The following is a 25,826-nucleotide window of genomic DNA, read 5'->3' on the forward strand; positions in this document are numbered from 1 at the left end:
GTATATTTATTATACCTGTTGGAGTATTTGCTGCACAAGTTGCGGTACTCTCTGCTCCTGGAACTTGGAGATGTCTGATACGAAGTCGCTTTCAGTGCTTCTTTCACGTTCCGGCCATTCCGAAGAAGTCTGTTGGATTATTCAAGGATAAAGCAGGGTAATAATTGAAACAAGGACAGTCACCGTCGATCATGCTAGTCCATTGTTTGTAAGAAAGCGGACACTTCATTACTTAAATCAACTTGTATCTGCGGGAGAGGATCGTGTTTTGTGAAAACTAAAACTGTACGTCAAATCGAAGGCGTGGCGACTAACAGGAAAACTACCTTTTTGCCGTCATATGGCTCGTAAATTGACTATACATCTTCAGAGCATTAATCGGCTACTTCGAGCCACAAGCCAATGTTCAAGATATTCAATTCAAAATTAATAATTCAATATTTAAATATTCATACCATGGAGCCAGCGAACCCCAAAGTTAACATGCGTATTGCTAGATGACTTATTGCACTCGGGAGGCGATGGATATAGCTGGGCTCGCAGTAACGCTACGTGATCGATTTATAAATAAGAAGATCCGAAAAGATTAGGTTCTTGTCCCCGATATAAATCAACGAATCGCGAAGCTGAAGTGTCAAGTAAAATTTGGCAATCCCCACAATGCATTAGACGCCCGTAGGTTTATATGGTGACTATGATGATGATGAGCCAGGGAAGTATCTGTAAATAAACTTTATTTATAATGATCACTCACCTTTTCCTGTGCAGGCTTTTGAGGCGCAGGCGTCGGGGGAGTAGTGGAGGGCTGCACGGGAGGGGGGCTCGGCAAAGGTGCACATAACGCAGCTTGCAGTAATTGCAGTACTGTAGGCGCCACGTGTGGGTGCAGACGGCGGGCGGACTTCACTAGCCATCCGAGTGTTTCGCGACGCTCCGTGCAGCATGTATGCTGCCAGTTGCCAGTACGCGCTGATACGATTTCCGCGCAAGCCTATGAAATGTCCTCCAAAAAGTTCACTTTGTTTCGATCCCGATTAAAAACTGTAACTTTTATATTCATTTTAGTCATATCCTACACACACATATTCTAACGGAATTAACTTTTTTTTTAGTTATTTTCGCAACTTAAAGGCCGTGTCAGCAAAATATCGAACTAAATAATACTTCTTTCAAGAAATAACTCAACTCTAACAAACTCGGCTAACATATTAAGTTGACCATAAAGTTATAGGAAAAACCGTAATCATCATCATATCAACCCATTACGGGCCCACTATAGAACACGGGTCTCCTCCTAAAATGAGAAGAGTCTGGTCCAATACGGTAGCCCAGTTTGGTTGCCCATTGGTGGAATTCACGTCGTTGAGAACATTATCAAGAACTCCCAGGCATGAAGATTTCGTCGGGATGTCGGGATGTGAAGGGTAAACATTGCTCAAAACGCACAAAACTTAAAGAGGTGCGTGCTGGTATTCGAACTCGGCCCCCCAAAATTGCAGCCGCAGTCATACTAACTAATAACATCGCCTTAATTGCATTGTGCCTACTATATACTATGTAAATTGCAAGTTCAAATAAGCTCGTATCTGTATACCGTTTTTATCAACTCATGTGAAATAAGAAAAAAAAATCAGATAACTCCAGTGTCAAAATTACCTTCAGGTGATCCATTAGTCGCACCAGCTTATCATAAGCTGGATCAGAGCCGAGTAAAGCGCGTGCAGCATTCAGGTTCGTGTCGAGTGCGTGCACGTCTCTCAGTTGGCGGTAACGGTCGCGCGTGCCACAGAGCAGCAATAACAACTTGCGCACTTGTTTCCTAAGAAATTTTAACGGAGATTATGTTAGAAATAGTAAAAGAACTGCAATACCTTATTAATAAATGAACCCTCGTAGCTTTAGTTTTAAGTTGTCGAATTTAGTTATCGCCATCAACTCACTTCTATGTTATATTTTACATGTTTACCTTTCAAAATATATGTGCCATATATGTGCCTATTCGAATAAAGAAATATTTGACTTTGACTTTAAACGCGGGATAACGTCGGAATAGTTATGAACTGCTTTGTCATAATTTACCTTTTCAACATCATATGTCGTTAAAGCCTGATTACGCAGTGATATTACAAATTAACGTAACTAACATCGTAAGTTATACAAGTACTTTTATAGCTTTGGCTGTCAGATGTAATATGCTCGCACGTCGCTTTGCGAAATGCAGTGACCAAGTTAAGGTGACATTGTTTAGAGCATACTGTTTATGTTTCTATACATGTCAACTTTGGGTAAAGTCCACCAGACGCGCTGTCAACAATATCAGGGTGCAATACAATAATGCATTTCGTATCTTGATGAAGTTGCCAAGGTACTGCAGCGCGTCGGACATGTTCGCTAGGGCCAGAGTACCGGATTTCTTTGCGATCATGAGATCGCGTTTCGCAACATTTTGGAGTCGTTTGCGAGCTTCCGATAATGAAATCCTAAGCACGTTGGCAGAGGGTCCGGACTGCTCGATTTTCAAGCACTGGCTTTCGGTGCACCGTGAGTCGAATAGAATATAAACTGTAGTGATTTTGTAAAGGTTAGGTATAAGATAACCCATAAACTATGACGAACTATGTAATTATTATGACGGACGTGAGTTTGCAATATTTTTATATTGCAATACTGTTACTTATTATTATTATTTTCTATATATATCTTTTTATATTCTAATAACTGGGTTTATACCTTTAAATAAAGATAATTATTATTATAATTATAGCCTAAACGTCTGTTCGGGCCACTGCGTGTACCGAACACTGCACCGTCAGCGGTTTACGCAATCGTCTAGCCTCGTGGCCATAACTAGGACAGTGCACTTCGGGCCTCCACTCGACGCTTACTCATTATCAATATCATTAATATCATTTACAATATATCATTATCAATAATTATCATTGGAAATACAGTTCATTTATCAATCTCTATCAATCTCTATCATTTATCATCGCTCCACAAAGGACTACACCACACGTCAATACTTACCTGAATAAATAAAATAATGAAAGGCTTTAAGCCTTTCGATTATTACAAAAAGATTGCTGAATAAGGATTACTTTATTCAGCTGCCGCAATACATTAAGGTCATTGTGGAACGACTTTTAGAAGTTAGAATAATATATGAAACATAACCAGTCAAGTATATTTGGGTATGGTTTTACCTTAATGGCGTCTGCTGGTTCATCATATACTCGCAGAGCAGAGTACGCCAGTTTTCATCGAAATGTTTCGGGTCGCAATGCTTATAGATCTGGCAGGGCAGACGTAGTGCCATCTCCATAACCAGCTGAGGATAATTGTCGAACACATCCAGAGCGTGGCCTGCCACAATAAAATATTTAAAAGCTTTATTTATATTACTAAAAACTTATTAAAAACATAATATAAGGCCGCTTTTTAATTTAAGGTTAAATGATTATGTGTATCATTTTGTTACAATAAATTTAGCATAACCATATGCGATGTCAATATTTCGCTTCTCTCGTCTAGATTTCTTTATATCCGTATTAACAGACGGGCTCTGTTTTTTTATATAGGATTATATAGGAAAAAATTGCAGCGCAATATTTATAAGAAGAATTTTTTAAAAGTGATTGAGTGAAATGAACTATGAGGTTTTAATAGTTATGCTGTTCCTAAACATCTTACGTTAAGATATTTATTAATGGAAGGCCAGATCCACTATAAATAAATAAATCAATTAAATATTGACATCCACTTACTTTTAACATATTCTTTAACAAAGAATGGTTGCATGTCCGGCAAAGGTTGCGACGGCTGAGGTTTCAACAATTGCTGTCCTGTTGTGATTGTGCCAGTGCCTTCAAATAGAAAAAGTCCATCAGGCAAATATTGGGTTTTAATGATTTGTAAATAAAAAAGCATAGTTTCAAAGACTGTTATTGTCGTCCTAAACACGCTCAGTGCTCCGTGATCAATGATAAATATATAATGTGCACATAAATAATTTTGACACCGATTTATGCCAGCAAAACATTTGAGGGTTTAAAAAATACAGATTCTTCATAATCCAAAAGCTCAGGGTTAGGAAATTGGTGGTGACCACTCGCGGTGCGCAATCACATGTGCACGTTAGAGCAATATACGGAAAACCTCTCTCCTATGAGATCGGAGGCCTGTGGTCAGCAGTGAGACGCTAATGGGCTGATGATGATGATGATACAGAGTTGTAACTTACTGGCAGTCTTCTCTTTCCAGTACGGCAGTAGTGCGGCGAGAACATTGTAGCAATGCTTCGGTGCAGCGGCTTTAACCAGAGCGGCTGCGGCCAGACGCGACACCTGTGCAGCGCATCCAGATCCAGAAGGTTCCCCGCGATTGCTCGTGTGGCCCGAACCACTCGAACTGCCATTCTTCCAACGGGCCATTAGTACACCTGTGGACAACATAACGTTATTCGACAGAAGCTCGAGGTCTCTCTCGATGTGTCCTTGAATTCTTCTTCTTCTTCTGTAACGTGTCTGTCTTGTTGGTAGAAGTTTCTTAAGCGTTAAGTTTTGGTGACAGCATATGCGGATTATCGAAACAGTTGACGTCGTGTTTAACACTGACCGACATTTTCAGAGCCAACATTTTCCCCTTTAATTCATACAGAAACACATTCACACATTCAGATTCTACAAAAATACTGGTTTTTAGGAGAATCAACTGTAATAATGCATTTTATGTCGAAAAAAAATTGCCCTTGAAATTATTTATCTTTACAGAAAAAGAGTCAGTTTTTTATCAAGACAATCATATCATGCAGATAAACCTTGCCACTAACAGCGTGTTTTAGATAGAAGATTAAAAAAAAATGCTATTACGGTACGTACCGGAGGTGTCATAATAATAATAATAGAAGTGAATCTAAATTTAATACTTACTGAGGAGACGCATGATAACAAGCTGCAGTTCTCGCCTATTAGTGCGTTCGTGTACAGGCGGTGAATGCTCTTCGGTCTGGGCGTCCAACTCGGAAACTAAAAGTTCGAGCCTCATAATCGCTAGCTGCAACTCCCGCCTCTCCGCACTCTCGCTACTTGAACCCTCGTCGGGCTGGATGTTCAGTTCTTCAACTAACACGTCCAGCAGACGCTCAAGTACCACACGATCAGTTTCGACGCTCGAGTCAAGGTCGCCAGCGAGCATAAGTACAACCTGTTTTTTTTTAAATTATTTATTATTTTTTTCAATTACAATCATTAACAGTTAAAATGGGTGTGTATTTAGAATGGTAATCATCAAAAGTAATGAAACTTACTATTACGACCTAGCTTTTATAACATTGATACACTGACATTGAAATCAATCTTAAAAATTAAAAACTTAAGGCGTTTTAAACTTGTTGCACAACTTAATATAATATAGCACCGCTTACAGTTGGAAGTAAAATTTACGAAGCATTAATATTAATACATTTCGGATATAATAATCTACTTCACAAAAACACGGCTAAAGGCTAGATATTTTCAAAATGTTAAGACTAACTTAACTTGTTTTAGTTAAGAACGCCACTAGTATATCAATATCATAAAACAATTATTAAGAGCTAAATGGTCTTAATAATTGTTTTTTTTTTAGTAAATTTAGTAATTATACTCAAACATTAAAAAGTGATCTAAGTATCAAGTCATAATGATACCTCCAAAAGGTAAATCGAACGTATATTTAATCCTTATAATTTGTAATTCACAAACAACCCTAAACTTTTCATCACTAATAAAAGTAGTTCTTATATAAATAGTCCTGACCTGTACAAACGGTATAGCGCGCACACCAGGCAAGGTCCTCAGAGTAGGCAACGCATCGAGGGCTGTCGATAGTAAAGTCAGACGTAGCGAGTGAAGTTTGCGTGTCTCGTTTTCTACTTCCATCGTGCGGGATGTCGATGCCACGGGCTGTGAGGAGCCTGATGGACCTGCTGTTACCAAAAGAACATACGACTTTAGTATCAGCTATCGGTATATTAAATGCCTATTCTTTCGTCTCTCAAATGTCAGTTCACGCTTCCCCTAAACTTCTCTATCCGCCGAATCGGTATCGTAACCTGAGACGGCGCCTAACACATAAGAATTCTTGAAACGTTTTTTTTTTTTCTCCAGGAAACACCTAAATCACTAGGCATCCGATTAAGGCAATTCGTAGGTTTAGCGAAAACGGCTATAAGATTACTATTGCATTCCTAAAATCTGTAAAAGAGCAGCCATCGGTAACTTTCTTCAATCCGGTCAAGTTTAGTTCCCACAAAACATTTGTGTTGTAATAGAAATATGAGTTGGGCATTTTTTTCAAAATCAATCATTAAATAAAAATTGCAAGTGAAATGTCAAAGCTACACAAATAAATAGTACCTTAACTAATTAAAAAAAGAAAACAAAGAACCGATAAATACATGAAGCTCAGAAGGCAGTCTTTCCTAAAAATAAAATGTACACTCTTTTATTAACAGCCAACTAGCAGTTGGAACAGATACGTTGTGGAATTCCCGAACGTCTACCAACTACCCAAGGGGTACAGAGCTACCAACCCTGTGCAACATCATATTACATACCATGGTAAAAGAAAGTGTTGTTTTCGAAAGCTTAGCTTTATTTATTTATTTAATAGTATAAAGCAACTGGTAACTGGTAAGCGCAGCGTTGGTCGACCCCCAACGAGGTGGGCAGACAACATTAAGCGCGTCGCAGGTAGCCGCTGGATCCAAACGGTACAGAACCGAGGAATTTGGAACTCCCTACAAAAGACCTATGTCCAGCAATACACGTCTATCGGTTGATGTGATGATGATGATGATGATAAAGCAACATTTAAGGTACAAACTTGCTTACCGTAAGCACTGCTACGTCCAGAAACGCCGCCAATGCTCTCTGCAGCTGATCCACCACTGTCGGAGGCCGCAGATCCGCCCACTTCAGCTGGTGACGTACGCAGAGTGCTTCCGTCTGTAGCTGCTGTGCTGCCTTCGTCGTCAGATCTATGTAAACAGATGATGACGTTGAGTTAAATCCAAAAAATCACTCTCTTTATCATAATCCTCGGCCTTCTCTCAGAACAGAAAGTTGGTGGGCTTAGCTTAGTGATAGAAACCGTGGACGAAGCCTTAATTTGCTCTCTAACGGACGGGGGTAGAAAACGACAATGTCCAGACTACGGGCTGTTACTCAGAAATTCTCAAAAGAAACAAATCCAATAATTAGTAGTAATAGTAGAGCTTCTGGTTACAAGAGCTCGTCCGGGAAAGTACTACCGCCATTGTTATTTCTGCCGCAAAGTGCAGAAATAATCATTGCATTCTCGCACTTCAAACCGAAATACTTACAGCATTGCTGTGTTTCGGACTTAGTTTTAAATTAGTGGCGGCGGCGGACTTAGTTTTAACTTTATCCATCAGGAAGGCCATCTGATTGGTCCGTCAATCCTAACTAATATTATAAATTGTTTGTTTGTCCATCGTTCACGCCCTAACTAAGCAACCGATCAATTAGATTTTTGGCATAGGTTCACAACTCACCCATTGGGAGAAGCGGTTGCGTCGCTGTACGCGGGCGCCGAGTGCGAAGAGTGTGCGGGCGGCTGCGAGGGCTGTGCGGGGGGAGGGGGTGCGGGCGCGTGTGGAGCCCGTCTGCCCTGCTCTTGTAGGGACAACGCGATCGCCAACTCCACCATTGTTTCATCGTCAGCGTCTGCTGGTATATCTAGTAGAGCTTCGAGACCTGTGAAAGAAGGTAAATATTAGTTGTTCAGTTAGCTGGAATATTAAGAAAGAAATCAAAGGAGTATAAGCGCTACACTTTCGCAATGAGTATATAAATAAATAAACAAAAAAGCCTTTTGATTATTGTTAATATCTGGTTGGCAAATAGCAAAAGCTGTATTAAATTAATTGAATTAATGATAATATTTGATACAAATTAACTCAGAAAATAAATATAATGTTTAGCGATTATAAAAATACGAATTACAATCGTACAATTTTAATAACACGTATTCTTTTTCAATTAAAAATGCCTATTACTACTGTGGTAATGTACTGTGTGTGTTTTAAACAAACTACACAAGGTGGTTTGGAAATGGGGTGGTAGAAAGGATACCACCTAAAAAGTGATTCACGATTTAGAGAAATACAATCTCATCTAACGAATATTTTAAAAACAAAAATTGACAGCCCTAACTAGTACTAGACTTGAAATCACATTGTACGTGGTGTGCGTGAACGTGTGTGAAAATTATTGTATTTCAGTCAATAAGGATGTTATGGATGTATTTTTTGACGGATAACTGTAAAGTTTTGATAACTTTGTACAGTTATCCCACTAAAATTTTTAAACCCATGAAAAACTTGTGGAACATAAGTTGTTCATCATCACAATGCTGTAATACCCTATTGGCATTCTACGATCTTCCCAATAAGCCTTGTTTTCCGTCATTTGCTAACCGTTGTGGGTTTGTCATCACTGTACAAAATTTGGGATTAATCATTAGTCAATTCGCTATCTAATTATGCATTATGTATAAAGACTACTGGCTGGTTAAAGAAATTTAGGAGCCGAACTTTCAAACTACTTGCCTCCATCGGGTGCTAACAACACCATAGGTTCAAGAGAGTCATCCACATCCATGTATTGTTCCTGCTGCTCCTCACGATTGGCACTGAGGTCAGATTCCGAAACAGCGGCTTCTGTGACCGAGCCTGCTGGCTGTGCAGTTGTAACTGACGATACGGCACCTAAAATGTATTCGAAGATTTTTTAACTTAGCTTAACTGCTTAGCTTAGCTGAATTAAACAAGCATATTTTGAAGAAATAAATGTTAATGTTTTCAGTCATTTGTTAAACTTTAGGTATCCCTGAGGTCTATTCTGTCAAAAAAAAACTGCTATCCTTCCGAAAAAGAAACGTTGTCTTATAGCAGTCTGCCCAGCCACAACAATTATTATTATACAGAATAGAACATAAATGTAAGCAGGCGTTATCCAAACGATTTGAACAAAATATATTTTTGTAGGCATTTTCCACACACTCAAATTGTCGGTGAAAGGATTATGAAACAAATGTTTTAGTGTGATCAGTTTATCGTTACTTTTATATTGTACTATAAAAAAAATATGAAAGCTCATAAACAATAGCTAGAGGCTTAAGAGGGTTACATTTTAAAAGACATTACCTGGAGTATTCGGAGGTGATGGTATGTATACACGTCGCCTTTTAACTCGCGGACGTAAGACTCTCATGAGTGCTCCCTTGGCACCAAAGCTAATGATCTGATCCTCCGCTAACAGCAACGACAAATAGATTTGATTGCCAAAATCGACCTAGAACAATTTATAATACTAGTTTATTATACATGTAAAATGTACTCTACCCAACACATATATTTTACTTTAAAGGAATGAATATTAAGACTAAAAATATTTTAGGAAAGAAGGAATACAATTGCTCTAATTTGCTCAAAATGATTATCTTTGCATGGATACGTACGTACGTATAGCAAATACAGTACAGTACACAATACAGAATAGCAAATCAGTACTTACACAATCGGAGTCAGAGTTCAACTGGAATGCATGAATGGTATCGGCCAAAGCGTGCAACGTGTGCTCCACATGACGCAGTCCATATGACAGGATTCCAGGAGGACCGGCAGTTTGGCTGCGGCAAGCCGCCAATTTCCATAGCACACTGATCAGTAGGGCACATAAATGAGGCTCCTTGCCTGGTTCATCTTGGTTATCGCCTTTCCATAGAACAGACCAGTCACCTGTTAATTTCAAAAATAATAATAATAGCTGATTAATTTGTTTACAAAACTGACAAGAAGAATAAATTTTTATTTAAATAATTTTGAAATAACACAGGATATTTTCTCTAAAAATTTATAATACACTCGCAACAAAAACTCAAAAATATTACATGGGACTAAATTTTATGGATTAAGTATAACTGTCATTCCCCTATGATCAGTTACTTTAGGAAGGAAAAGTAAAGGAAAATAACAGAATAGTTTCCTTCCTAAAAACCTAATTTTATAAATGCAAGAGTGAGTTTGTCTGTATATCTTTTCACACTGCAACTTCCAATTTTATATTAGTAGGGAAAAACGGAATAGCTAGACAATACGAGACGGAAGATTTTTGCAGTTAATATAACACAAAAATTATATATATGATAAAACATGGAATCTTACCATTAGCTGGTTTAGAAGGCGTGGTTGCGCTGAACTTTACAAGATGTTGCGGTCGTGCCACAGCAACACCACGCGCTAATAGCACCAGTCGGAAGTACGCTTCGGGGTCGATGTTACGGGCATCTGCAGTATCGCGCAACTCGCGCAGCGACGTACACACGTATTTAATGATTGCTTGGTCCTGGAGAAAAAAAAAATATTAAACTATTGGAGATATAAATTCGATCAATAAAAATACTATCGCAATGAAAGTCGCTCAAATGAGTTATTCAAGCGCTGTTATGCTGATTGCGTCTTCAGGTTTATAAAAATGCTCAATCGACATGACGGGTTAGATATTTTTTTTTTAAATCAGAAGAAGGAAGTGATTGTGATCTGATTTGTTTGATATTAATCAAGTCAAATAAATCATATTTACTACTTGGGGATTCCTTTTCATGACTTATCACATGAACAGATCTATTTGCCGGTCAAAGTTGTAATGGCGAGACATCCAAATAAATCAGTAATTAAAGCATTTAATCTTTTTTTTGTTTGTCTGTTCCAATTAGCAACACTCCGCTGTTTCATTAGTTCGCAGTTTCGTGTGAGATTATTTTTCACGATTACAGTAGAGAACCAAATGTTTTCCACAGCAAGGAATACCCTAACCTTGAACTGATGGGCCCATGCGTGCAAGTGCGGGAACACGTGGCATTTAGCGTGCGGTCTCGTATAAAATGAAAACAAATAGGAAAATGTTTATTTCTACAGCAAAGGATGCACTGACCTTGAACTGATGGTACTGCGATTGGTACACTGCACGCAGTAAACATTGAGCCCGTGCGTGCAAGTGCGCAGATGAGGGTGCGCATAGCAACTTGCGTGCGGCCTCAGTACCCGCCTCAGCGCCGACTGCCGCACCCGTGTTAGATGGTGCGTTGGCTCCGAGCTCTAGAGCTTCTAAAGCCGAGCACGCTAGGCGCTCAAGGGAGCTTGGATTCCAACCACCATTGCCGCTATCAGACTCCTAAGATAAGATCAAATTCGATAAGATTTATTGTTGCTAAATTACACATTATAGAAATTAAACTGGCTGATTAACTGTTAATATCCTTTTTACTGGAAGCATTCAGTAATCAAGGTTTCAATATATAAGCCTTAGCAAAAAAAAAATACAGAATACATACAATTGTTTCATTTTTTAATTTTTACCTGTGCAACTTTGCTAGATGAAGGACAAGCTGTGGGATCTTCATTTTCTTCCGGCCATCCAAACTGTTCCTTGTTTTTGCCGTAAACCTAAAAAAGTATATCACTTAGAAACACATTATACTAATGGTATAAAATAGTTTTATTTAGGGAATATATTTCGTGTCTTCTTTGCGGCATAATTATAATTTGATTCTCATGATTTTTATTTTTTAGCTGTGATTCTCAATTCAAAGCCTTAATGTTGTTATGCAAGGAAGAAACCACGCAATTCTACAGTCCACTTTCAATTATTTTATTTACCCAAATACTGGTGTAATATTCTACCTCTAAATCATGCTAGTATAAGTTATTAATTAAAATTTATGCAATTTAAAGAATTCAAGTAAATTTATAATGTAAATTTCATTGAATTCTAATACTGTTTGTGCACAGAAGCGCCGTTGACAGATAAGCTATAAGATTCTAACACTTAACAGAAAACTCACTTTTACAGAGTCAACCATAGTAACTCCATCGGGGTCTGCAGAAGGACCGAAAGTAACGACTAGCTTCTTATCTGACTGAAGCGATTCCTCACGAGTGAGCGGTATGTCGTACCAACGACTTCTGACCACATTCGTTGTGATGGATCTTCCATATATCTATGTGATAAAAAAATTTACATTTAAAATAAATATTATTCCACGAGCTGTTCCCGCAAGAAACCTTAGTATTCGCAGGATACAAGTGATCCTTTTCCCAGTTCAACAATGCATGCTTTATGTGTGCCAAATTTCATCAAGATCGGTACAGTGATCAAACCCGACATGGGTAACAAACAACAACAAATCAAATAAACAAGCATCATTATTAACATTAACAACAACACTGTTTTTTTAGCCTTGTTGGTCTAAAAATTTATGTGTTGATAAAGTGATGCAAGTTAAATGGGTTTTCTATCCAGAAGTTCTCAGTACATAAATACGTTAGGCCATCAGTCTCGCTTATTATTACTAACTTCTAATAATAATCGTTAAAGCCTGCTAATCCGTATTGAAGCAGCGTGGTGGGTCTAAGCTCTATCTTATGAGAGATGGGGCTTTCGCCCAGCAGTGAGAAATTAAAAATTAAAATGACGACGATGATAATCCTATCCATATTATAAAGTAGTATATGTAAAGAAACATACATCGCTTATTATTACTAACTTCTAATAATAATCGTTAAAGCCTGCTAATCCGTATTGAAGCAGCGTGGTGGGTCTAAGCTCTATCTTATGAGAGATGGGGCTTTCGCCCAGCAGTGAGAAATTAAAAATTAAAATGACGATGATAATCCTATCCATATTATAAAGTAGTATATGTAAAGAAACATACCTCTACGTAAGTAGGTGTTCGAGCCACGTCCTGGCTGCCGAGCAAAACCCGAATCCCGCATATTACCATGTTAGGATCAGAATTTGATATGTCCATCACAAAGCCAGTCATTTTAGTAGATACTACATATAGACCTAAAAGAAGGTAATAAAATTTAGCTACACAACTTCATAACATGCAACATAGACTTGTGTTTGACGACTATTATACAAAATCGAAAGCAAGCTTAGTAGTTTTAAAAATTAAAAACCTAAGCTGTTTTTATAAGAAATGGGGATAAGGAAATGTTTTATTAATATTTATTTTTCCGTGGTAGATCGGTGCAGCAGAAACAAGATTGTGAAGTTCCTGAGCAAAATTGAGCCTGTGCAATAAAACTGAGCATTTTGGCTCGCAATATTGACACTATGGTGATGACTCCTATAGTCCGAGGGCAAAGCTGGTGCTTGGAAAATAATATCTTAAGACTTACTGTTTGTGTTGAGCCTGTGTTTAATCTGAGCTGTGTTGTATACTTGTAGTAGGTCGTTGCCACCGAATTCTATATCGCTCATAGCAACACAGTGCTCGAAGAAGTCAATAGGGAACTGTGGTGTTCCGTTCGAGTTTGATTTTATAACCACCTGTAAATTAATCAACAGTTATTGAACATTTGTAATATTGTGAACTTACAACCGTATTAAGGCAAGTTTTTAAAAAAAACATTCTCTCATTTGAATAAGCTTTTAACCAGCTCTAAAGAAGTATTATTTTGATATCCACTGACGTATTTTTTTAGAATTGTAATCATTATTTGTAGGACATAGAGATCTGTCATTTAATATGTGCGGTAGTAGTATGCCCCTCAGATCATGTATCACATACTATCAGATTTTGCAAAGGCCTTCACCTGTGAAGAATTAAATAATAACATAATTTAAAAAAACACTGCTGCTGAAACACGCATCATATTGGTTTTTTAAGTTCCTAAATAGAAAAGTACCCACAGTGCAGTACAAAGAAGCTTTTTAGGTTGTATTTTATTTTGCAACGTTTCGAAATCGGATCCGTTCATGTCACGCTCCTAATAAAGAAAAGTTGGTAGACATTCACTGAAATAAAGTTGTTTTTAAAGTAATAATTGACGTACCAAGCAGATGGCCCAACTGATTTTAAGCGGAAAACCAACCGAACAAAGCAACCAGCAGGGAATAACACGTTAACAACTAAGGAACACGCTCTATAGAGTGCTGCCGAGTGTAAACCGGCAACCACGCTCTCAGACCGGTCATCGGAACATAGCAATGCTGCTTGAAGAAAGATAGTTATCTGAAAATGTCCGTAATAGCTCACCTGTTGCGCTTTTCCTTTAGAATGATGCGTCATAAGTCTAGGCTTTCGTCTGGGCGCATGCACCGGTTGTATTGCCGGAGAGAGCCAGTAGCCGGTCTGTTCCGCACTGGCCGCATACATGCGAAGGCTACCGTCCTCGCAGAGCAGAATGAGCGTGCTTTTTTGTTCACCGCCCCCGCCGCACCAGTGTCGTACTGCTACCATGTCGGTTATCTTCGCTTTCGCTGGCACCACCTTATCAGAAATTTAGCTCTATCATTTAGCTCTCAATTGTCAACATTTTTGTCAATTTCGTGCAAATTGTCAATAATCGTGTCTGAGTTTGAGCATATTGAAGTAATATTGACTATGTGCGGGCAGCCTATACTTTTTGTTTTGTTAATCTTGTTTTCTTTCTTTATATGTAGACGGACTATCTAAATTGCATGTCTGAAAATAGTCTTTCTATCCTCTTCTAGGGAGCAGTTTGCAAAAGAATAGCTAGCTCTGTGTCCAGGATGCTATGCAATTTATTGTCCTGATCAGCTAAGATCGTTTGATGCTAAGCTAAAAATACGAGTACCTAAAGAAGATCTCTATTTATTTTAACTGTTTATTTGGAGATACTATTTTTGTTAGGAACTTTTCCTTAAACTTTCGATACTGTTTTAGAAAATTACTAATAAGATCGATTGTATACAATAAAAGACAGCTTAGAATAAATGTAATAAAGCTAATTATTTACGCGCTTGATTTGCAAAATTTTTATTCGCCTCACCTTGATTTCCTGCACGTGTATGTTGTTAGGGGTCAGCATGAGTACAACTGGATTATTCGAGGCCTGCATGACCGCGGTGACGAGTCCGGGGTGACCGGGAACTTCAGCCCATTGGCATAGGGACTGAACGCCTTGTTTACCGCGCCCGCCTTCCTTCTGAGTGGCAGCCGCCGATAGGGTTATCATCGCCGTACCTGAATATTAGAACGTGTGTCTTACCTACTTTTTTTTCCTTTTATTAACCATAGGCCAGCTCTTGACGACAATCATGAACGTAAGAAAGCAATGATGAGGTCTAGGTTGGAGCACGCTTGCCTAGAAAAAACCTATTCACTCTAGCCCTGAAGGTACTCAAATTATATGTGGCAGGAAACACAGTTGCCGGGAGGGCGTTCTTAGCGGTATCAGAACCGTGGATAAAAAACGTTTACTGCATACGCAAAGCATTTTTAGCGGGATTAGGAGGATCTGCTAACTGGCGGTGGAGTAACAATCAATAGATAATCCTATTTAAATATTTATGTAGTACCTTAGATTAAAACAAACATGACAAAGGTCACAAGGACAACTTATCTCTAATGATATTTCTTACAGATGTCCCACATTCGCGATGTGAGAAAAACTAAAATGGTAAATAATGCTGAGTAGGTACTTTTTTTACGTAGGTAAAATAACTGATTAAAGGCAATACATAATCGAGTTATAAGCCTCGATTCAAAAGCCTAGGGCGTACCTATAAATATGAAATTCAATGATTAATGGTTATATCGACTATACCTTTCACACTATCTTCAACAGTATTCAGTGGAGCGAGGAAGCTCTTGCCTTGAGCGTACGAGAAGAACAATATCTTGAGTGTGTGCGAGTAGTAAATAGATACGCCACCACTACCAACTAGACCGGCGACGTCCTACAAAACAAAAATTAAGTACGCAATCATTTCTTTGCTCAACTGCCTATGTCCTTAACTTAATCAAAAATATGTTAACCCGGGAATTCCCTTAGATACCTTGGGGTCGATTTCTTAACATTGGAAAACATCTTGTTACCAGTATTAAGTTGCGTGTTTGTTTACATGAGATAAAATTAAATTGCTCTGCCATGCCATCCCATTACCAATTATTATTATGAGTATAGACAGTTCAGCCATTATAACGATTATTCTTGTGACATACAGAGATTGAATAGACTTATGTAACTTTTATCTACTACATTGATTTAAATCTTCTATAAAAGATTTTAAAACTCAAACTCAGCTTACTAGCTAATATTAAAACAACCAGTCCTAATAACCTAAAATCATCCATAACTGAGTAAATACAAATTAATTAAGTATTAATGAAATAATTATTTATTGTACTAAGTTATTAAAATTAGTATAGTGCAATTAATGAAATTCACTTGAATATAATGTTCTTTAATATAAGAAGGTCCCGATCCCTAGGTATTCTATATTAAACCATCCCGATAAACTTACCCCTTATTAAAATACAGTTGCATAAATAACTATTACGTGTAAATAAATATTTTTAGCATTGCTTTCAACTTCATCGCTAACAATATTTTTATTGTTTATTTGAAAACATACAATCCAATATTTATTTTCATTAAAAACTTTTAATTTATAGTAATTATTTTATTTAAACTAGTAATTATTCAATTTTAATTCTTATATCTTTGTAACAAGTTTATTTCCTGTTTATCAGTTATTCTTATAAAACAATTCTGAGAGCGGTCGTATTTTAGGTATTTAGAATACCCACCTGTATTTCAGGGTGTAAAACTTCAAGCGTATTCGTCACATAGAATGTGCCCAAGGTTGCTCGTGACTCCTCGGTCATGGGCTGCCAGTAAATGTGACCGGCTGAGCTCATACACAGCATGTGCATTACATCTTCCTGGTTCACGAACGTTACATCTCGCACCTGAACATAATCACATTAAATAAGTTGAGTTTATAATCTTTTTTATATTGGATAGAAGCAAGCGTTACTTTGCGGAATTCCATGACATACAATGAACATTAAGCTTAATTTGCTTTATAGCAGAGTTCAAAATCAAGTTGATCTCTAAAAAACACAGTATCGGATTTATATTATTAGTAAGGATTATATTTTGGCAATTTGTTATCTGTTGACTGCGATCTCAATGATGGCAAGTAACCTGATAGAGGGTTTGATAGTTATATTAAACCCATGTTCCTTAACCCTAATTTGTTTTTACGCGACATCGTACCGCAACGCCTAATCGCTATCGGCACTTCTTTCAGGGATGTGTTACGTTTACGTTTAGGAACAGAAAGTAGGAGAGCGGTGAGCTCAGTTAAGTTTAGAATTTACGCACGCATTCAATTTAGACGCAGATCAGTGAGCAAAGCGTATATGGGGGCCCATATACGCTTTGCTCACAGCTCTTCTACTTTCGGTACCTAAATTGCGTGCGTCTAAATTGAATGCGTGCGAAAAATTCTACACTGAATGCGTCGGATTTATACTTACAAATCCGATGCAAAGGGAGTGAGGCTAAAGAGAGTATATGGCGATATGCCGCTCTCTTTTTCATCACTGTCTAGCTCTTGGTCTCTTGAGCTCACCCAATACAAAGCTATGGAATAGCATATGAGTCGCGCATTAGAAGTTATGCCGAGTAACCAACCTTTGCTTAGTTTTAATATTTCTATAGCGATAATATTAAATATACTTTGCGATTGATATATAATTTTAGAAATTTCACTTTAAAACCTAACCTAACCTAACATGTTACTCCGTTACCATCTTAGAATGCTTCATCACTTACCACGGTGAGATTGCAGTCAGCAGGGGTTAACTCATAGTGTAATTTAAAAAAAAAACGTCCAGAAAATTATCGAAAAGCCTAAGAAGACCCATTAAAGTAACCATTATTCATGTTAATTTATTCAAATTGTGTTATTTAAACTGTTTTATTACCTTTCCACTGGGCACAAGAAAGTGGTGCATGGGATTGTTTAGGTCCTTGCTAAGGTCGAATATCTTGACGAAGTCAGATGTAACGAGCGCCAGCTGCGTCTGTGATCCCGGCAGCCATATCGCTTTTATAACGTAGTTGTTTGCTTCCAGTCCAGCGTTTAACACTAGGTGGTCGGCCACGGCACCTGTTATAGTGGAATTAAAACCAAATACTAAAGAGACCTCCGTGGGCTATGTTGTAGTAAAATAAATAACGGTTAACTGTTCTGTTCATTACTACAATTATTTTGTCTATTTTTCAAAGCTGTTCAAGCGTCTTCGAGTAATCGGGTAACATACATAAAAAAAAGATTTCGACGAATTTAGAACCTTTTTTGAAAACAGTTAAATTTTTTTATGAAACTCTTTCAAATGAAAAAATCTAAGATATTCATTTAAATAGTTGAGGGTATCGAGTAGCAACTCATGATTAAAAGGGTGGTTGTTGTCAGATGGACGGAGTTTGTCACTTCTCGTTTTGGATGTCCTATTTAAAGAAGTGATTTAAAATCGAGACTCACCACCACTGTTGAATGTAAGCACATGGCATTCTTTCAAGCCGCATACAGCCAGTAGATCCTCGTTCCAAGGGTTTCCGCTGAGACTCAGCACAGTGAACGGGATAGGAGCAGATGACAGTCGCGTTAAAGTCAACTTGTGCTTTGATGAGTCGGCCTGCTTGAGTAGCGTGGATAGCTGGAGTACTGTGATTTTTCCTAGAAAAAAATACATATTTGAGTTTATTGAGATAGATTAATTGATGGCAGTGGCATGCACAGAGGTTCTGACCAGGATAGGCATTAAACAGGAAGTAGCATAAAAAAGACAAAAAAAATATCCTTGAGTAACAATCAAGGGACAGTATATATTCAGAGCAACACCTCGCAGGGCATGCAAGCAATACGTCTTGCGCACGCGTAGCTTTTTGTGACAGAACTCATCCGCGTTGCTTATTTCTGCCGCTGAGCAGCATTGTTGCAATGCTGTGTTCCGGTCTGAAGGGCGTGGTTAGGTTGTTGGATACAGGGCGGCACATTGCAATACGTGTTCCACCTACAATCAAGTCTGCGATCTGCTTAGTCCATGACCTATTACTATAAATATATATATTTATATACCTTTTTCATGTGATACAGCAAGATGTTGCCTTCTGCCTTGTGGTGACGCGAGGCAGCACATAGCAACGCGACGCAGTTTGTGCGCGGACATCAGTTGCCGTATTGTCTGTCCATTCTCACCGGTGTATGACATGCGCACGTTCTCGAATGCGCCTTCTTGCGAACCTGTGTTAATGATAATATAATACGCATATTGTGGAGACTACTGAAATATCAAGGTTACAACGTAATCAAGGTTAAAAAGGCAACAAAAATATATTTTTGTAACTTTAATATTTCGTAATGAATAGGCATTTAGACAATAGTTTTAAAATATCTAAAATGTATGTCTATATAATGTTCGTTACATGAATCGAGTGTCCTATTCATATTTTGATGAAATAATAATTATTTATAATATTAAATCAACAAATAAAACTTTAAAATAATTGTATATTTTATGTGTTGGTCACTTCAAACGACACACGTTTAGAGGAATGTGACGTCATCTGTGTAAGCAAAAGAGAGTTGTGGAACAAATTTAAAAGCGCCAATTTGTGGTGGCGACCATTTTGGATTTGTCTCAAACACAGACACACAAGACAAGTCAAACTTATAACTGGGTTAATTAAACTGACAAAAATAATTGAAAGATAATATTAGTTTTAAAAACTAAATGATCCTCACGAAATTAAATCGAAGAAGTTGCAGAAATTACAACAGCCCGATCTTGTCACAACATTGGGAAACCGCACTCTAATTAAATGGCGATCGAATAAGTTAACGTAGGTTGAAAATCTCACACTGATTTCAGATAGAGCACCAATTTGACTCACCAAGTGTTGGAACCATGAGTGAGTCTATATGTGTGAAGCGCTTCTCGCCCAGATGTAACTGAGCTAGTGCACGCTGAGCTCGACCGTGAGCCCCAACGGCCGCACCGCGTTCGCACGCAGCACGCACTGGGCCCGCTAAAGATCCTAATAAACGCCTGACACGTTCAAGACACGGACCCCAGTTGTTGTAGGAGAGCAGGAACGAGCGACATCCTGTCAAGAATAATTTTACGAATCGATAATATACATGTTATATGTATATAACATATAACATGTATATTATATATATCATATATATATCATAGTATATATAAATATCATAGTATTTATATATACTATGATAGATATATGATTTATATCTATCATAGTATATATAAATTTATGTTGGTATTTGTGTAGTTAATATGTAAATGTAGTATGTATGTTCATGTAAGTTTATATTACATTTCTTTTTTTTTTTGTTTTTTTTTTTTGTAACTTACTTTATGCACCATCCATTTTCCACTCCTTTATCGGCTTCGTACGCTCAGGTTGCCTTTAAAAGATCACTTTTAGTGATAAGGCCTTCTTTGCACCCTAGCACTAAGTACTATTACTGTTTTCCTTGTATTTTCCTTTTTTTTTTGTTGTGTTGCAATAAAGTTTTTCTATTCTATTCTATTCTATGTTTCTTTGCATTTGGTGTATACACCGTGTAAATAAAAGGATAAAAAAATTAAACTAACTTCAAAGTTTTATATATACAGGTGAAAATGTAAAAAAAATTTTAAATGTTTAATCTAGAAACGCGAGTTTGAAGAACAATATGACGGACTTGCTCATTTGATAAATTCGTGGCACGCTACTGAATGTTCTCATACTACGATGATGACTTTTTAGAGATTTAATCTCACTATGGCGAGAAAATTGCGAAATATTAGTAAAAAGTATTGACAATAGAAGATAAAACATCACAAACAAGTTATGAGGGTTATAAGACAAAGGACAGATTATCGAGAAGAGTAGTCCAATGGCACCAGATCGGAAGGGACGCAATTGACAAGAGTTAGGTCTTTGGTTATTGGTTAGGACTTCGGCTTCACTTTCCGGGGGCCGAACCCAGCACGCATCTTTTACTTTTCTTAGTTATGTGCGTTTTAATCAATTAGAATATCGCTGGCTTCAACGGTCAAGGAAAACAACGTGAGGAAACCTGCATGCTTGAGAGTTCTCCACAGTGTTCTCAAATGTGTGTGAAGTCCACCAATCCGTACTGGGCCAGTGTGCTGGACTACGGCCTTAACCCTTCTTATTGTGGAAGGGGGGACCCGTGCCCCTTAATGGGCCGGTATTGGATTGATATGATGAATGATTACGTTTATTGGAAATAGATTTTCCGAAAATAAACGCAATTTTGGGGCTCTTATTAGTTGAATATGGATGTAGCAGAAATATTGGTTAAATTTTAACTGGGTAAAATATTTCGTTATAAAACCCACCTTGAATGTTATGCGCCAATACAGGACGACGCGGAGGCGAGAGCAGGGTAGGTGGGGTGGGGCTCGATGGCCGACGACGGATAGAGGGCGCGGGAGGAGTATCCTCTGACCCTCCTGTAGCACCGCGAACACCGCCGAGCGTAACTGAGCGTTTAACTAGCGCTTGGCAGCTGTGAAAATGATACTTAATTAAAGAAATGTTACTAATCACATGTTGAAATATAAATTATACAAAGCACATAAACTGTCAGGAGATTTACTCCATTATTCTTAAACGCGTATGCGAATATAACAATTGCTATCGAATTAAAAACTCTTTGCAAGATTTTCGAAGAATTAAAAAACAATAAAGGACACCTGGTTGTCGTGCGATCCTATGATGATACTCAAGATAAACCTCTAGTTATAATGATCCGCCTTAATTACGTAACAGTTGCATAAATAGCAATAAGAAATTGCTTGTACATTATTAATATACATTTGCACCAATTAATGTTGATTGCTACGTGATGGCAGATTGGAAAACAATTGCCATTTAGTCGTACGAGGCGACAGAGGAAATAAAACGGAGAACGGGAAACAGCGTCCTTTGTGCTACTACTACCAACTACTGCGATCACCAACACACCCTTCCGTTGGAAGAGGCGTTTAGTCCAGCAGATAGACTTGTATTACCTTGAATCGGGCTTGGCACCACAGTCGCAGAAGAAATTGCCGAACTTGGCGTACGAGACATCGTGCCCGCGGTGACAGACGCGAGCGCAAACCGTGCATACGCCAACACCGTCCACCATTTTGCACGTGTGGCAATGGTACCAATGTTGGTTCATGAATTCACGCTGTGTCACCGTGAATGTGCATAGTCTATATTGCAGCATGGCGTCCTCATCCTGTAAAAACATTTGGGATTTCAGACACTATTTCATTCATTTACAACAACTAACTGGTAACTCAATACTATTATTTTGCTAAAATATTTGGGTAAGTAAAAAAATAATTTCACCTCATCTTATAAAATGTCTGCCATACTTTTGCCATGAAATAGTGTAATAAAATATCTTGTGAATATCTGGGCTATGTTTACTTGAACGCTCGAAAGGTTTCTTTTTAGTCTTCTAATTAGTTTATTAGATTTTTTTTAAATTATTGTAAAAGTAATATGATGAGAACGTATATTATAGACAAAATTATTGTGTAACATGATTATTTTTGTATTTTTTATTTCACTGCAATTGGTGGCAATTGATGATCCAAGGTGGTACTCATTGGCAAATTGCCTCTGCTGGGGTTCCGACCCAGACCTCCAACTTCTAAGAACTCTCAATGTTTTTTTAATATGCACTTATAGCAACCACTTATTATTAAAATATTAAAAGGTAAATAAATAAATACATTTTCATGCGAATTTTATACTACTCACAGAATCGTCAGCGCTTGTATCGTCATCATCTTGTTGTTCATCTGTGTAGTCAAATTCAAATCCAAGATCAGATGGCGCCTCCCAAGTTGGGCTCACTGAACGCCAAGCTGCAACAAAAGTTTTTAATCCCTCAAAAAGTCCATTTAAAACAGGTGTCTTCTTAACATTCTGTGTAGCACAAGTTAATCAATTCACGAAAACTCTAATTATAATTCGTTCGATATAAGTTTTTAACCTTGTACAGGTACAAGATATAAAACTCATTTGGTGTGATGGAAGTTTGTATGCCAATACTAATTTCACTTTAGCCCATAAAACACGATAATCTGTTGGTATACACTTATATTCTTTTCATGAAGTTACTTATACTGCAGTTTCGAAATGGTAAATTGCATTTACGAATACCTTATAGCATTTTGGTAGGACCTATTACATGTTTACAATGCTCCCAATTTACGTTTTCCCACTGGACCATTGTTACCAGTGGAATAATGTTAGAAATGAAATCACTTGCTACCATTGGCTAGTATTTGTTACGAAATGTCTACTCTACTATTTGGTCTATCTGACCCTTTGTATACGAAAAATAAACCGAACTTTTGTGATGTTAGTTAAGAGAAAAATGATAGTCTAGATTTACAACTTTGTCTGGTTTTTATACTAACTGTGTGGTTCAGCTGTTCCAATTGCGTGCAAGGCATCAGTGAGGTAGGAAAGTAGGACGCATGCCGATTCGATCTTAGAAGTTAGGTTGCTATCCAATTGCCCTTCTTCTAACTTCTCCAAAACATCTGCACTGCTCAAGTTCTCCACACTGTTGAGGAATAAGTGCAATTAGTTTCAAATATTATTGCCTCGTTGGTATAGTCAGCATGTTCGACTACGGATCACGAAGTCCATAAGTGGCCTGAGAACGATGATAAATAAGAATTTTAGTCTCAGTACGATTTATTCTAACAATTATTAATAACATTCATACAATCTCTCTGTATATTATTATAAATCTTTAAGTTATGCCTAGCTATGCATAACGTTGCTCCCACCACGTTGAGTTTACCCTTGATTTTCACTGTTTGTGAGTCTGCCCGTCACAGTCTTGACACAATTTGTGTGTTGTTTTGTTAAATATGCTATTTATACATATTTATTTATTTGCATACTATTACTTTACTTTGCTATTGTATATGTATCTCTGTAAATTTTCTCTGTGGTGTAAAATAAAAGTGTATTCATTCAATCATTCATTCATTCACTCATGACCACGTTGATGACAATATCAAGCAGTAAGTTTCACCCCTTTAAGGCATTTTAATAAGTTACCCCTCTGTTATGCATTAATTTTCCCAAAACATATCGAGCTTATGTGTATTTAGAATACTTTCAGATTTAAAGTTAAGATTACGATATAATTCTAATTTGAAATAAGATGACATTACATACCATGTGGATAGCCAGTTTATAGCGGCAGGGAAAAGATGGCGGTGATCAGATCCCGAGTGCGCGTCGGCCAATCGGCATAGCTCACGCAGTAACAGCGGATTGCACGTGTCACCGCTAACGCTGGTCAGTGCTCCCACCATACGCTCGCACACCTTTTCACCTCTATGGACAATACATTCAACATTACTACTGATAACAAAGCTCGAGTCCCTGGCCGGGCACTATCGTATCGAAATACATGAACAGCATAGTAAAATGGATCTTATTCGTATTATATTTTAGTATAGAATTTGCGTTTTCAGCTAATTCTTCAGCTAGGGCTTTTGGTAGAACTTTGTAGAATAAAAATCGGAAGTAAAGGAATTGCAACTCTAAAAAGAGAAATATTAAGCCCAATTTACTTTGACGGGCAACATCGGCTCAAAACCGTGGAATTAGGAACTCTAGCCGTGGACGTCCATCAGTTGATATAATGATGATGATGATGATAAATAAATAAATAACAGTACAAGAAAGTTTGCAAAAAGGAAAAACTGAGCAAGATTTCAGCCGGTTAAGATTGATAAGAGTAGCATTTCGGGAAGATTTGAAAAATAGCCTTTGTTTTCTTCACACGGCTTGATTGCTTAATAGATCTTGACGAAATTTAGCAAGCAAACATAGGTATTCTTCTGAGGAAAACTAACAGTTATCATGGATTTTAATAAATCCGAAAAAGAAGTTTATTAATGAAACTAATATTAACTATCTATTATTACTAGTTTATCAAGGAAACTCACCCGTGACGCACAATGTGCTTGCAGAGCAAAGTAAGCAAGTTTGCATTATCGTTACTAGTGTCGCCAAGCGAAGAAGTGTTTATGTTATCGAGAACGGGTTGCTGTGCAGGGACATTCTCTTTACTGCCTTCCGACCAGCTGCATGTTTCTGCAAAAATTAATCAATGAATGAATAAAAAAAATCTTAGACCAGGGCGCGTTTGGAACCCTCGTAGCTTTAGGTTTAAGTTGGCGACCGAAGTTATCACCATCCCCTTACAATCATGTAAACATATATGTATGATCGCTTCATAAGTGCCTGTGATTTGCCTACATGAATAGCGAATTTTTGAATTTGAAATTTGAATTTTTGAGTTGGACTTACTCACGGAGAGTTCCGTACCAAGGTATAATATGAAACAAAAACTACTACTACAGTATCACGATAAGAAACTCCAAAGCCTTTTCTAGTATGTGGACGCTGGTTTCATATTTATTATTATTATTATTATTTTTTATAGCAGCAATAGAAATACACTTTCTGGGAAATATTATTTGTTACAGCAGCAATAGAAATACACATTCTGAGAAAATATCAACTCTCTATGCATTAAAATTTCATGAGATACAGCTTGCTGGCAGACAGACAGACAGTGAATGCTTAGTCCCAGTTACCACACTTCGTGAACAGAACCCTAAAATTGATACAATTCTAATTGTTAAAGATTCATATACCTTGAATTTGAACGCTATTTACCTAATAAGTGAAATGGAACAGTTATTTTATGTCAGTGTTATAAATGGTTTGCTTACTTTAAAATAAAATACACTATAGTCAAAAGTTACCTTTACCTGACCCGGTGGTTCCTTGCATGGATTCAGTCTGAGCTCTAGGTGCTGGTGATCTACAGAGAAAAAAACTTAGGGTTATAATCACAATAGTT

General features: G+C 37.6%; 1 protein-coding gene across 10 annotated transcripts in view; it reads right to left on the reverse strand.

The window, feature by feature from the left end:
- LOC120637556 (E3 ubiquitin-protein ligase UBR4) overlaps window positions 1-25,826 on the reverse strand; it is a 78,576-nt gene that overhangs the window by 23,054 nt on the left and 29,696 nt on the right. For 4 of the 10 annotated variants that reach the window (XM_039909386.1, XM_039909390.1, XM_039909389.1 and 1 more), the window contains exons 29-62: window positions 25,729-25,787; window positions 24,904-25,051; window positions 24,125-24,286; window positions 23,350-23,498; window positions 22,685-22,791; window positions 21,940-22,154; window positions 21,265-21,434; window positions 19,787-19,999; window positions 18,972-19,136; window positions 18,375-18,569; window positions 17,815-17,999; window positions 16,630-16,791; window positions 15,644-15,776; window positions 14,867-15,060; window positions 14,110-14,343; window positions 13,250-13,400; window positions 12,778-12,911; window positions 11,908-12,063; window positions 11,423-11,509; window positions 10,998-11,237; window positions 10,229-10,409; window positions 9,579-9,802; window positions 9,209-9,356; window positions 8,612-8,770; window positions 7,556-7,757; window positions 6,873-7,018; window positions 5,796-5,965; window positions 4,929-5,202; window positions 4,241-4,438; window positions 3,765-3,863; window positions 3,204-3,363; window positions 1,657-1,819; window positions 755-991; window positions 16-129 (exon numbers count right to left, since the gene is read on the reverse strand). In XM_039909386.1, the coding sequence (XP_039765320.1) occupies window positions 16-129; window positions 755-991; window positions 1,657-1,819; window positions 3,204-3,363; window positions 3,765-3,863; window positions 4,241-4,438; window positions 4,929-5,202; window positions 5,796-5,965; window positions 6,873-7,018; window positions 7,556-7,757; window positions 8,612-8,770; window positions 9,209-9,356; window positions 9,579-9,802; window positions 10,229-10,409; window positions 10,998-11,237; window positions 11,423-11,509; window positions 11,908-12,063; window positions 12,778-12,911; window positions 13,250-13,400; window positions 14,110-14,343; window positions 14,867-15,060; window positions 15,644-15,776; window positions 16,630-16,791; window positions 17,815-17,999; window positions 18,375-18,569; window positions 18,972-19,136; window positions 19,787-19,999; window positions 21,265-21,434; window positions 21,940-22,154; window positions 22,685-22,791; window positions 23,350-23,498; window positions 24,125-24,286; window positions 24,904-25,051; window positions 25,729-25,787 (5,734 nt within the window). The remainder of the gene's footprint in view (window positions 1-15; window positions 130-754; window positions 992-1,656; window positions 1,820-3,203; window positions 3,364-3,764; window positions 3,864-4,240; window positions 4,439-4,928; window positions 5,203-5,795; window positions 5,966-6,872; window positions 7,019-7,555; window positions 7,758-8,611; window positions 8,771-9,208; window positions 9,357-9,578; window positions 9,803-10,228; window positions 10,410-10,997; window positions 11,238-11,422; window positions 11,510-11,907; window positions 12,064-12,777; window positions 12,912-13,249; window positions 13,401-14,109; window positions 14,344-14,866; window positions 15,061-15,643; window positions 15,777-16,629; window positions 16,792-17,814; window positions 18,000-18,374; window positions 18,570-18,971; window positions 19,137-19,786; window positions 20,000-21,264; window positions 21,435-21,939; window positions 22,155-22,684; window positions 22,792-23,349; window positions 23,499-24,124; window positions 24,287-24,903; window positions 25,052-25,728; window positions 25,788-25,826) is intronic. The other 6 variants (XM_039909392.1, XM_039909393.1, XM_039909387.1 and 3 more) reach the window with 4 other exon arrangements.

The sequence above is a fragment of the Pararge aegeria genome, chromosome 4 (genome assembly GCF_905163445.1).
Source record: "Pararge aegeria chromosome 4, ilParAegt1.1, whole genome shotgun sequence".
NCBI classification, from domain to species: domain Eukaryota; kingdom Metazoa; phylum Arthropoda; class Insecta; order Lepidoptera; family Nymphalidae; genus Pararge; species Pararge aegeria.